At 40.1% G+C, this 14,464-nt stretch overlaps 1 protein-coding gene across 4 annotated transcripts in view; it reads right to left on the minus strand.

Moving 5' to 3' along the window:
* The window catches only part of CDON (cell adhesion associated, oncogene regulated), a 98,795-nt gene that overhangs the window by 19,004 nt on the left and 65,327 nt on the right, over positions 1–14,464 (minus strand). For all 4 annotated transcript variants that reach the window (XM_018043383.1, XM_018043381.1, XM_018043380.1 and 1 more), the window contains 4 exons: positions 10,943–11,065; positions 6,802–7,023; positions 4,543–4,793; positions 1,272–1,351 (listed from right to left, as the gene is read on the minus strand). In XM_018043383.1, the coding sequence (XP_017898872.1) occupies positions 1,272–1,351; positions 4,543–4,793; positions 6,802–7,023; positions 10,943–11,065 (676 nt within the window). The remainder of the gene's footprint in view (positions 1–1,271; positions 1,352–4,542; positions 4,794–6,801; positions 7,024–10,942; positions 11,066–14,464) is intronic.

Below are 14,464 nucleotides of genomic sequence, written 5' to 3' on the forward strand. Positions count from 1 at the left end.
TATCTTTACTGATTCTTTAGCATGTTCCTAACAAGTTGTGATAAAGCCTTTAACAAACTCAGGACAAAAATGCGGCTTTACTGGTACAAGCATCTTAAAATTTAGTTAAGGTCATACAGCATTTTAAAATATAACAAGCAAATCTTGGTACACAAAACAGCAGATGGCTTTTGCTAATACAGAAACCCTAAAATGGGTTAAGCAAATGGTAAAAAAAAAAAATCTCTAGGAAGCTTTATTGCTTTTGCTCGGCAACTCTCAAAACACAAGATGAAACAATGTAATTTTAATTCAATGACTGACTGGATCCTTCTTTAAGTTCTGGCTTTGATAGCTCCCAGATGCAACTTTTAATTTCATAATTCATTTTTAAAATATGGGCCAAATCCTATTTCAATAATGAAATATCCAAACTCTAGTCCAATACGCCAGGTATTTTATGTACTAATTGTAATATGATTTCTAAATGGCAGAGTTTTAGAGCTGAGAAGGACTTTTGAGACCATGTAATCAAACACCGTCATCATGAAAAAGAAAGAACTGAGGTTTCCGACAGTCATAACTTTAATACAACAAAATATCTGATAATCCTTCAGGATTAATATACAAAGAAGAAGCATGAAAGCTTTCTGACTATTCTATCAAAAATTAAATGTATATGTCACTCTGCATATTCCTATCTTGTTTGAAATATTATGAGCACATATAATTCTTAATTTAAAAAAATAGAAATTAAAAGAAAGAAAGCTTGTGCTACTTAATTATTAATTATCTTAAGATTTTATGATTATTTTTAAAAAATTGAACAACCTGATAAGAAAATTTCAGTAATGTTACCATGAAAAAACATTACCATACACACAGGGTTTTTCCCCCCTAACATTCAAACAGGCTGTCATCTACAATAAGGAGTAGAAAAGTCTACACAGCACAGAAAAGTCTACTGAAAATAGAATATGTGAGAAAAGATAGAGTCTATCTAAAGAGAAAGACACTGATTTAAAGGTTTCAAAAAAATCAAACCTTCTAACACTATCTCAGTGAGAAATAAAGCCTTTATATTGTCAATATATCAAAAGAAACCAAAGCACGAAGCTTTAAAAATTGTAAAGCTGGGGCATCAACTGAGTAACAACATTAAACTTAAGACTCCATACTCTGAGATTTATACATAACTTAGGTAAAACTGCAAGAGCTTTCTCTGCTGAACACAGGATAACAAACGGAGTCATACATCCCTACTCATAACTCGCAGACGCACACCAACATACCTATTGTTGTTCCGACAGTTCCGACAGTTAATGCACTCCATTGGGTCAGTCGGAGGTACTGCTGTGTACAGGCCACCACCCTTGTCAGGAAGGAAGCAGAGGGAAGAAGAAAAAAAGAGAGTGCTGAAGGTGTCACAGACTAGTAATCAGATCATCTCTAAAGTTAAGTAAAGCCACACCAACAATAAATGGTTAGGTGGGATATTTTAACCATCTCCTTGAGCTGTGTTATGTTTATCACTATTTACCTATATTCACACAGGAGTTATGCACAATACTAAAACTGTTCTCCCCAAACTCAACTACCATGGGTTTTTGCATGTATGTTTGTACTGGAAAGAGGGAAATAAATGAAGGGAGAAGGTTAGTCATTTCCCTTCAGTGTTTCAAATCTAATGGGCCCAAAATACACTATACGTTATAACCTCCTATTCATTTTTACTTTCCTAGCAGTCATGGAAAATTTTTATGGGATGCTAGCTGGAGAAACAGGGTGGAAATCTGTTTGAATGATGTCACAAGATAAACCCATCTTCATTTTCCTGTAATTATTTCGATTAGGTTTGTTCACTTGACTCCATGAAGTCTTAAAACATGTTATATTTTTCCAGATGGAGTAGATTCTCAGCCAGCGATGACTTGGAGGGGAGTATTAATATCGTGCTGTTGCTTTTGGCGGAAACTGCCCAGCAATTAAGAAAAATGCCCAGATTAACACATACCTCACTGTAAAATGTTCACTTCACATATACAATGGCGAGAGTTCTTCAAAATGGGTTAAGACTTGAGTCAACCTTACGGTCTGAGTCAAAATTCTGCTTTCAGAAGCAAAACAGCAGAGCTGAATTTGATAAGGGTGGAGGAGGCTGTTACACTGCTCCCCAAGCCCAGAACAGGCCCTCAAGGTTAGGAAAAGTTCAGGCAATTGTTTTTCCCAGAATACTTTCCATTTCCATTCATCTCATAACAACAGCCAGAATCTAAGCAAACCCAAAGTACTGAAAATTTCTTGCAACATTCCTGATCCAACTAGCAACAGGAGCTTTTGAGAAAACATTGAGAGAAAGAATATCCCTATGCTATATCCAGTCCAGGAGGATAAACTCCAAAGCTTTAGAAAAACCTGAAGTTAAGAACCTACAGGATAGTGTATTTATTGGACTCACCAAACATATTAAAGTTAATTCAATCATTTTATGATCAAAACCATTTTAAAAATGCCCTTATTTCCACATATCCAAAAGAGTAAGAAAATGAATGAGCTAATATCACAGAGGATAACATCTAAAACTGCACACTTACTGGGGCAGCTATTATTTAAATAGCAACTCATTGTTCAAAAAACACAAAGTACTGTGTTCAAATACTAAACAAAGATCAGACTTATTTTTTTTTTCTTATGGAAACAGCATGTGCTATTCAAACGGTAATGCTCCCTCCTTCGATTTCTTAGACAATGTTAGTAATTTGGACTAGGAATGGTGACAAAAGAAAGTTTAGAAAGTCTGAATATAAGCCATGTCTTTCCATACAAAATAATGAAATCATTATTCACTTTTGGTAATGATGTACTGAAGCAAATTAAATATTTTTTCTACAACATACTAAAGCTAGGTCACAGGGAAGCCATGAGATTTCTAGCTTTAAGATACAAATATATATCATAGTTTTGGTCTCCAAAGGTAAGATTTTAATAAATCTTTAATACTGTTTAAGATTTTTTTAAAAAAATCTCTATAAACTTCTTCATTTCTAGCACATTGTAGGTTATGGCAAATTTATCTGTAATTGAAATAATGACAAAAATGTAAATGAGTGTTTAATTTGATCAACTAAACATTTTATTTATGTGGTTGAAAATAAAGTGGCTGACTATCCAAACAATGTAATAAATCAAGCTTCCTGGTGCAGAGAATCTCTTAAACCAGTGCAAATCTAAAATACATTAGTCATTCTATTCCCATTTCAAAAATGAAAGTGTATCAGCTGGTTGAAAGTGAAAGTGTTAGTCACTCAGTCGTGTTAGACTCTTTGTGACCCCATGGACTGTAGCCCGCCAGGCTCCTCTATCCATGGGATTCTCCAGGCAAGAATACTGGAGTGGGTTGCTCTTCCCTTCTCCAAGGGATCTTCCCAACCCAGGGATGGAGCCTGGGTCTCTTACACTGTACTGAAATAAAGTAGTACTAAAGGTTTATCACTCCTTGTGGCAAGAGGGCACTAATCTTACAAAATATAAAAATCCTACAGGCAACCACAAAACACACATGGGGCAAAACAAGTCAAGAAAACCTCACAGGAGGTCAGAAGTAACAATCTGGTGGTACACAGCCATGCTATGTATGGCCCATACAAGGCTTTTTTCTAAAAGCGTAATTAGTTGCCAACATGTAAAAAAATCTAGATTTCACCTGGATTTACAGATGTGAAAATTCAGAAGACCTGGCCACACAGGGTGTGTGGACAACAGGCGCTGAACCTGGGCCACTTCTTGTTTTTTTAAATTTTATCTATTCATTTTTTGGCTGTGCTGGGTCTTCATTGCTACAATTGCTACAAGAGCTTTTCTCTAGTTGCAGCGAACAAGCGGGGGCCACTCTCTAGTTGTGATGTGTGGGCTTTCACTGCGGTGACGTCTCTTGTTGCACAGCATGGGCCCTAGGCCGTGTGGGTTCAGTAGTTGCGGCTCCCAGGCTCTGGAGCACAGGCTCAACAGTTGTGGCCCAGAGGCTTAGCCGCATATGGATCTTCCCAGATCAGGGATCGAACCTGTGTCTCCTGCATTGGCAGAGTGATTCTTTACCACTGAGCCACCAGGGAAGCCCCCCAGGGCTGCTTCTACATGGCTCTCCCATACCTCCACTACTTCCGTCTCATCTCCAACTCGTTTCACTCAATTTCCCGATCTGCCTGACTCCTCTAAGTGTATAAGCTTTTAGACTTCAAATAAATCAAATTTAAACTATGTGGCTTGGTCCATGGCCAACAGTATTTCCGCTTCATCTCAAGAACAACTTCCAGTCTGTTTATAATTGGCCCTGCACTTTCAGTGCTAAATAACTCTAGATATAATTCAGACTGATGAATACAACTACTGCTTGATAACAGAAAGCTTCCAAAGATGACTGGATCAAGGGGCTACCAGTGACACAAGGTACACCAGTGAGCCTGTGAGGTTTCTTTATTGGGAAAAGCACGTGGGCTGACCATGTTCTTGCACCCTGACATTGTGGGGCATAGGGAGGCTTTTATTTATAAGTAGGTCTCTTACATTCACTAGATGACGAGGATGTTCAAAATCCACACGTGTTCTGGTTAGAGAGCTCACATGCCCGGAGTAGAGCCCTCCGTTTAAGCTCCCGCTGACTCCATTGGGGACTTTATGGTGCAGATGCGAGCAGCCATTGCTGAAGCTTCCATGAACACTTCCATTTATCCGGTTTGTGCCGGGCAGAGTGGTGTATTCCACCATCTGCCCATTGACATCTGACCCTTGGTAGAGATAGCCTGGTGGGTCGTATTCTGTTGAGAGAGAACAAAAAGAGCAAACAAACAAACAGAAAGGGTAAGGGACTGAAAGACACAATTCTTCTTGTTCAGGAAGTTTTATTAATTAAATCCCTAATAAACTACAACTGTACTAAAATACACTCTTAAAAAGTGTTCACTTACAGCTTCTTTGTGAGATTTGCTTTAATCAAGTTATTACTGTTATTTCCTTAACGGTGTAGAGGCAGCCAGGAACTATGAGTTAGTTACGACTCTTTTAATGGGAAGAGAAATTAACCAGAGAGAAATTGCTCAAAAGAGAATGAATAGATTGTGCAAGTCGCAACCATCAAAGCACCGGCAACACTAAGAAAACGTGTTTAAATTCCCCGATGCTTCAAAGTGCTGAAAGAAATTGTATAGAACGCCAGCAAAAGGCTAACTTTAGGTAGAATATTTCAAAAAGCAATAAACACCACTTAAGTAAAAGGATGGGACTGGGGAAACATTCACTATTCATACAGGTCCTTGGTTATTACAGCCAAGTTGGAAATTGCGGGGCATGAAAGGCTAATTATTCCCTTTCCTTACATTAAAAGTATTTCCATAGCTGCCTCAAATATCTGGTTTCCAGAAGCACACCTACCAGATGCATTTGGAAAACGTGAAATGTTCTTTAGAATGTATATTATCTAAACTGCACCGGATTTGTTATCAGAGTTTTGATCAGTTCTTCAAAGGTTCTGGAGGAGAATGCCAAGGCTGGAGTGGCCGTCCCTCCTCCTGTGACAGGTGTGTTAACAGCACAGGCGTGTCCTGTCAATGCTTCTCTTCTCCACTAAACCACATGAAGAAGGCATGAAGCCTGCACTGTCCACCAGTGTGGGGCACAGAGCTGACAGCCACAAGGACTGTCTTCTGAATCAATGACTCAATGGACATTTCCATCAATGAACATTACCATTCCCCATCTTTCAACGTATCATCAAGTCACAAAGGAAAGTAACTTTAGCCAGATTAATTTTGCTCAGACATCAGTACTCTTAGTGATTTAGCACACTCTCACACAACCAAAGTCAATGACATCGGAAACATTTAGAAAAAGACGCAAAAGATAGCCAGCTCTTCCAGCCTGGCACCACCATCAGCATCTCCACCACTTCTCACCTTGCCTATCTCTTGGCAACAAGGTGATAAAAATAAATCACTTCTCCCCCATGAGCTGTTCACTAAAAAGGGACCAGAGGCAGGAACCAGCTAAGAGCTGCTGAGAGCTTATCACTGCTGGCCTCTTTGCTGTTGTTTCATCTCTTTACTCTGGGGCCAAAGAGGAAACAGAAATACTTCCTCCCAGCAGAGACTAAAGCCTCTGATTGATCTGACTGTCCTCTTTTATAATAGCTGGGGGAAGAGGAATGGTAAGAAGGTGAGGGGATGAAAAAAGAGGAAAGAAAAGGGAAGAGGGTTCTAGGCTACATGTTTTACTACAGTGCCATCACTGATGGCTCCAGCGCGCCTGGACACGTCTGGGGGGCTGGGACACCACTCTGGAGCTGTTTTGGTACATGAAGCGCCAAATTGGGGGCATGGTGTCTTCATCTGTGTCATCCCAGGACAGTGACTTAGAACAGTCTTCACTAGCTTCCTTTCCATCATGCCTTTTTCATTCCTTGTTGACAAGATCTGGAGCAATACAGAGGGATTTCTGAAGCAATTTCAAAGCTCCATGCTTCGACTCCTCAGCCTCTTTGGTGGTCCAACACCACCAGAGTTTCCCAGCACTGAGTCAGCTATTTACTTAGAGACCTGCTTAGTTTGGGCTTTGCTGTTTATTTCTCCTGGGCAATTTAATTGGATGCTCCACTTATTTTGGCTGACAGCTAGCACCATCTTAAAGTCATCTCCACTGAATGAAGAGCATCTGATGTGTTCTATCCCGTAACACTCATGCACAAACGTGTTAGAAATCAATATTTATCCTGACAATATTTTTCTACCCATCTTTAGAAAAAAGAGAAGGAGATGCCGGTGAATGGCTTACTCTGTATGGTGTTCTGCTGGCGGTTCTTCCACAGGCACATGGCAATGAAGGCCATGAGGATGAGCACCATCACACCCAGCACACAGCCGACAATCAGGTACAGCATGTCACTGCTCCTGGTGGGGCTGGCGGCAGGGCCCACGTTCCCTCCACTCCCCGAGGAATTTGGAGGGGTGCTCAAGTCTTTGATGGGATACTCAGAAGCTCCAGGGACCCGTTTCACTAGTTGAAAAACAGAAAGGAAAACATGATGTCAGGGTGAAGACAGTCTCTATGAAATGGTTTACTCTCCGAAGGAGGTCTGGTTAGGAACGCAAGCCAGTCTGTTTACACTTGTGACTGAGATGATCTGACCAGCAATGAGTCACAAAGAGGGATCCAAAGTTTAAAAGTCTAATGTGCCAAGGTTTTAGGCCACAAATTCCAGAGAAATCATCAGATCAGAGACACAGATGCACTTGGTCTAACCCAAGCTGCCATACGATGATCTGCTCAGCTGCACTGGCGGAAGACTCCCAAAGAGCTGAAATAAAAGTATTTTAACCTACAGATGGGACAAAAACTCCTTTCTGTCTGATACACTTTGAGCTGAATGAGACTCACGATTACATATTTTATGCCTTTTGCCTGTAAATCATATTAGAAGACATGACTCTGAACTACTAGAACAATTATATACAATTCCAAAAACTTCACACATAATACTAAACATTCCAAAACCAAGAACTCTTGAGGTCTACGTAAACACAGTCCTTTTACCTAATTCTCTAGTATTCTGGATAACAGCAAGAGCAAAAGCTAAAAACAGGTGGCACATAAACCCCACTTTCTCTGTCCCCAGAAAACATGCTCTTAATGCTCTACGTGTTACAGAACCAGCAGACAGCATAGTGGTTGATGGCCTGGTCTCTAGAACCAGACTGTCTGGGTTTCTATCCTGTTCCACCATTCACCCTTTAGCCATATGACTGGAGTTCCATAAACCAGTTTCTGCATGTGGAAAACAGACATAATAATGCCAGCTTCATCATAAGGTTGTAATGAAGAGTAAATGAGGGAACTTCCCTGGTGGCCCATTGGTTAAGAATCTAATTTCCAATTACAGGACGTCGGTTTGATCTCTGGTGAGAGCTGGACCATAAAAAAGGTCACGTGCCAAAGAACTGATGCTTTGAAATTGCGGTGCTGGAGAAGACTCTTGAGAGCACCTTGGACAACAAAAAGATCAAACCAGTCAATTCTAAAGGATATCAACTCTGAATATTCATTGGCAGGACTGATGCTGAAGCTCCAATACTTCAGCCACCTGATGCAAAGAGCTGACTCATTGGAAAAGACCCTGATGCTGGGAAAGACTGAGGGCAGGTGGAGAAGGGGGCAACAGAGGATGAGATGGTTGGATGGCATCACCAACTCAATGGATATGAACCTGAGCAAACACCAGGAGATAGCGGAGGCCTGGGAAGCCTGCCATGCTGCCATCCGTGGGGTCACAAAGAGTTGGACACAACTCAGCAACTGAACAACTGAGAACTTAGATCCCACATGCCACAGGGCAACTAAGCCTGCAGGCCACAACTAGAGAGAGCGCTTGAGATGCAACTAGATAAGTCCACATGCTGTAGGGCCTGCGGCACAAGCAGAGAGCCCACGTGCCACAACTACTGAGCCTGTGTGCTCCAGAGCCTGCGAACCACAACAAGAGAGAGAAGCCGTGCACCACGCTGGGAGGCCCGTGTGCCACAAGAGACGCCCTCGCGCACAACTAGAGAAAGACTTCCCACCACAAGGAAGACCCAGAGCAGCCAACACTTCTTAAAAAATTAGAATAAATACGTAAAATCATAAAAGCATAAATGAGTTAATCCGTGTAAAAAAGCTCTCGGCTTACAGCCTGGCACGTGGTAGTGTTCAATCACTTTTGTTACTGTTATTAATTATTATTCTACATTTTTTGTTATGGTTCCTAACTACTTACAGGAGCAGAGTGATCTTTAAAAACAAACCTACTTCAACGAATATTATACTGGGGTTCCATTTTCTAGCAACTTCAACTCTACAGAACAGGGCTGGAAATCAGTCAAAGAGAGGCTGCCTTTCCAAGGAAAGAGCTCTGCATCACTGAAAGCTAGAAGAATACCTGGCAAAGACTCTAAAGGAAATTTCTACTTTGGGTGGTATGTTGGATTATACAATTCTAAGGTCCCTGCCAATTCCTAAGACAACAAACAAGTTTCTGAGGCAAAATGGATGTTACAGATTGTACATGAAAGACCACAATTACTCATAGGGAAGTCCTTCAGGTTTATTCACTCTTCATTTACTCTGAATTTATTCATAATTCCACCAAGCTTGATGAGCGGTTGCCAACCTCTCGCTGAACTTAAAAACTTTTGCAGTGGGTGAGACGGTCGGTCCCACGGATGTGAATGAGAAGAGAGAGCCAAGAGCGTGACATGAGCAAGGTAAGGGGCAAAACAGAAAGAGGAAGCAGAGCACTAAATAAAAATCACGACGGTCTACATCTTTAACAGTGGGGGGAAGTGGCTGGCCTCCAGCACTGTGTCATTCCAGAGAAAACTGTACTGAATTGCTAAGATAAGATAATCGCTGTTCACAATAAGAACCTTGAGTCATTTCTTTAAAAAGGTGAACTCATGCATCCAGCGTTCTACTTAAACAGGCTGAGGATTGTGTAATACATTTTAGAAACTCATTCAGCGTGAACAGTTAGAATTTTATTTTTTTAGATTTTTCGTTTTTTTATGTGAACCATTTTTTAAAGTCCTTATTGAATTTGTTAACAATATTGCTTCTGTTTTATATTGCTTCAGTTTCTTTGGCCACGAGGCATGTGGGATGTTAGCTCCCTGACCGGGGATCAAACCTGTACGCCCTGCACTGTAAGGCAAAGTCTTAAACTCTGGACCACCAGGGAAGTGCCAATTAACATTTTAAAGAAGGTTTTTGTTTTTCTCTGATCTGAAAGTCTATAGCTGGAACCTTTGATTTCCCAGCAGAGTCAATTAATGATGTATACTATAAGACTATTAAAAACAATACAGTTATTACATTGTTGTCTGTGTTTTATGTTCTGCCTGGCTAGATTCTTAAAAGTCTTGGGAGCAGAGACAAGAAATTTCATTTGTATGTAATTGTGTTCTGAGTTTCACAGCATCTGGAGGCAAGTAAGAAATGTTCATTAATATGTTAGTGTCCAGTACAAAAAGGTACTCAAATATATTGCTAAACAAGGTTAGTCTACAGGTCTATGTGTATAAACGTTTAAACGTGAATTTAACATGTGGGTTTTGAAGCAGAAAGACATGATTCAGAATTAAACGATGAAGCTGAGTCTTGGCATATGAATTCAACCTTTCTGAGCCTCAGTTTCCACTCAGTTTCTGCTTCTGTTACTCAAGTGTGGTATCTTCTGTTTTCAACACTTGTAGTATTTTACAGCTAATCTATGTCTGCAAGCAGTTGAAATCTGATTTTAGAATTATCAACTAATTCTGAACTTAACTACTACACTTAACCGAACAGGTACGTAGTATACATATCTGTCATTCAAAAACCACTTTAAACATAAGCAGCGCCTTCTCTTTAACTTTTTTGGGAAGCATTCTAACTCTCTCAGCAATCTCAGAAATTAGTCAGCAAATATTTCTATTCCTTCATGGAGGACCAAAAAAAAAAAAAAAAAAAGGGAAGTGACCTACCCAGAGGCATGTAGAAATTTACAAGGTATACTTATCTAAACTACTTTTAAGGCAAGTTTTCTAGCCCAGGGGTCCTCAACCTCCAGGATCTAATGCCTGATGATCTGAGGTGGAGCAGATGTAATAATAATAGAAACAAAATGCACAATAGATGTAATGCACCTGAATCATTCCAAACCACCTGCTCACCTCCCTGGTCCATGGGAAACTGTTTTCCATAAAACCAGTACCTGGTGTCAATGAAGTTGGGGATTGCTGCTCCAGCTGACATAAGGCTAGACTGTTGAGACAGTCTAAGTGGATGTACTTAGAAAACAGTCCAAAGTATCTTTGGAAACACATCGATAGTCAAAAGGAATCCAGAGTTCAAAATCCTAGCTCTGTGCAGGGAAGAACTACTAATTCTCACCCCTTCCTACCTTTCGTTTCACAGATCATCACGTTACTGAACTCGCTCTCTCCTCCTTCGTTGAAGCATTGCATTTTAATATCATAGGAGGTTTCTGGCTGCAGGTGGCCGATCATGTGCCACTGCTTTGAACCTAGAAAGAAAAAATAGAAGACAAGCTTTAAATACCCCACAACCTAAACAACAGAGTCAATAAAATTATTTAGTAATTTCAAAATGAAGTTGGAGCAGGAGCCATCACCATACAGTCAGTTTGAGCAATAAAAATGTCCTTATATTTTTAGCAATATGCGACAGATGAATAGCATTTCCAATGCATGGTATGAAAAGAAATGGTAAAGAGAAGCAAGAAATTGAATTAAAGCTAAACCTGTCTATGGGGATTCAGACTTTGTTTCATTACAAGTAATTAGCAGGAAGTCTTTCATAAAATACATATTAATTTTATGCATAAGTTAAAAGAAAACCCTCAAGTCCTTTGATCCCATACTTCAGCGAGCAAGTCAACCCACTCTGTTCATCCACCAGAAAGCAATGCCACGTATGAGGTCAGAAAACAATGTCTTACCCAGAACAAGTGACCATTACAAGACAGACCTCAGCAAAACTCTCAGTTCCACTCTAATGGGACACAATGCGTGTGTGCGCGCTCAGTCGTGTCTGACTTTCTGTGACCCCGTGGACTGTAGCTTGCCAGGCTCCTGGGTCCATGGACTTCTCCTAGCAAGAATACTGGAGTGGGTTGTCATTGCTTTCTCCAGGGCAGCTCTCTGACCCAGGCGTGGAACCCGTGTCTCTGTGTCTCCTGCATTGCAGGCAGATTCTTTACCCCTGAGCCATTAGGGAAGCCCTCCAACGTATAAATGAATGCTCAGAGAGCAAAATCTACTCTGGGAAGCTCTTGGCTACTGCTCCTGCCATTTCTTTCCTTTTGAATCCGGGGCTCCAAACCACACAAGTAAAGAATGAGGCTGTGATCCGTGGCACACAGCCAGCATTTCATTTAGAAACAGTTCTAAAGTGAGCAACTTCAATATAAATCACTCTCTGTTTTTACTTCCGTGGACCTGTGACAAACTTTAATAAACAGGGACACGTCTGCCAGACTCAATGAACTCTTCAAGCACCTTTAATCCTTCTTAGAAAATACCTCTTCAAACTGTTTTCACTGTTTCTTAGAAACTCAACTATACCACCAACTGATTTAAGAGTCAATTAAAGAGAGAGAAGAAAAAAAAATAAATGAAACAAAACCATGCACACAAGTCAAATCAACGTGGCTGACAGAACCAATGGCTCCGGGATTCTTCCTGATTCAACACAGACAAAAAACATCTCAACCCAGAAACATACCCCTTTCCAGGCCACCAACACAAAGCCCCTCATTCATATTTTACAAGTCCCATATTTTATAAGGAAGAGAATCTGCTTACTTTAGGATCGGAGGACTAGGAAAAACTCACAAGTGGGGAATTCTTGTGAGTTCCCCACTTGTGAGTAGGCCCCCATTTATAAGTGTAAAGAAGATCCTAAAAGAAACTTGACTCAAAATCTACCTGAGATAGGAACAGATCTATTTTTAAATTCCAAAAACTTTGCTAAAAGGCTTCCACTTTTTTCTCTACCTTTAGTTCTTTCCTGGCCCAGCTCCCCACTCACTTATCAACATTCACTTGAATAATTATTGCACTAGATTTGAAGTTTTCCTTTCATAGCACTAGTAAAAATGGAATTAAACTAAGCTTCTGATAAGTTACTAGTAAGAGAAAATGAACACATATCTTATTAGAATAATATCCCATTGTTATTGAAATTATTCCAATTATAGGAAATATCACCAGAAAGGTTTTATAGGTCACTGACAAATAAGACACCTAAGTGTATTATTAGGTTTATAATCAACCAACCAGGATGCTGTTTGCTCAGCAAGCAGTTTTTTTCACCAAGAATGTTTTAGAAAAGGTAAAAAATGAAAGCACAGGCTTAAAGATCAGGATGACATACTCTGATTTTCTTGGAACTCAATTAATGTACAAGATTAAATAATCATCACAAAATCACTGGTATGTTCAAAACGTTTACAGCTTATCTAAATGTGGAACTTAATTCAAAAGGTAGGGTACCAGTATAATCGCTCTTCTCTCACTGTATTCTTTAACAATGTAATTGCATTTCAAAGCTTAAAACAATTTTGAGTTGATATACGTTAAGTAATTTAACTTTAAAGAAAACTTTACATATAAAGGATAAATACTTCTGTTTCTCAGCTCGGGAGAGCAGGCCAATAGTTTCCAACTGCCACAAAAAGAATTTCAAGTGCATAAACTTGAAAATAAGGAATAAGCAAATTACACAGCACAGTGAAGCCCACTTAAGCAGCTAACTGCTCTATTACGTTCATAAACAAGTTCCCTGTGAACCACAAGGCAGAGCTCACATGTACAGATGCTAGTAATACAAACAAAAGCTCCTTTAGAGGAATTTTCCTGCTCCACACTCCACAGGCACAACAGTCAAGTCTGCAAATGTTCCAAGATTTAGCTAGAGAAGTGTTTTTCAGCGGATTTCTAGAGTTGAACAGGGAAGGGGAGGGGAGGGAGTGATACTGACGGAGACAGAGAGGGACGTTTGTTTTATTTATATTTGCCTTGTTTAGAACGACCTCCTAACGAAAGTGTAACCTCTCTCAAAAGAGTTTAAAACTAAAAACCAGACAGCTCCACCTGCCTAACCCAGACAAAACTAAAATGAAGAGTGAGCCAGGACTACAGTGTGGATCGGTCACTAACGATGCTATTTCCTTTCATGAACATGCATATGAAAAAGTATCCATCACTGTAGAGATGAATGTTCACACACAGACCGCAGTCGTGGGACCAGCACCCAGGTGAAGCAAGTGTTCCTGGCCCCCCACGGTCCCCTCATGCTCCCTCCAGCCACTGCCACCTCCAGGAAGCTACCATCCTGACTTCACTGAACCTTTTTTGCCACTAACAATGATCTTTCCACACTTCCCCAATTCCTTATGAAGAAGGCAGGTTTGGGGAACTCATTTCTTTCCTACTTTTCCAGATTAAGAAAAGAGAAACAATCACTCTTCCATTCAAAAAATATTTAGGGAGCACCTTCTCTGTGCCAGGTATGAAAACTTAGATAACAAATTTTTCATCACATCACAAAAGTAATGGATGAACGATAAAAAGAAAACCACAATATTTAAAGAAACATGGTACCACCTATTAAAAGTAACTTATTATAAGATTACTTACGACAAAAAACTATTGGGTGTGGAAAAGTCAGAAGAAAGTCACCTTGGCTTGGGACAATTTTGTGAGATGATTCATTAGGAGATTAATACTTCGAAAAAAAAAAGAATCTTAGAGTGAAAAAAAGACCTCAGAAGAAGCCTTCCTCCCAAAGCAAGAATCTGTTGCAACTTACCACTGAGAAACAGGTATCCAGCTTCTACCGAACACTCCTAAATTAGGGAGTTTATTATTTTGTGAGGGAACCCATGTTAGAGAAATATAGT

Source organism: Capra hircus, chromosome 29 (genome assembly GCF_001704415.2).
Source record: "Capra hircus breed San Clemente chromosome 29, ASM170441v1, whole genome shotgun sequence".
NCBI classification, from domain to species: domain Eukaryota; kingdom Metazoa; phylum Chordata; class Mammalia; order Artiodactyla; family Bovidae; genus Capra; species Capra hircus.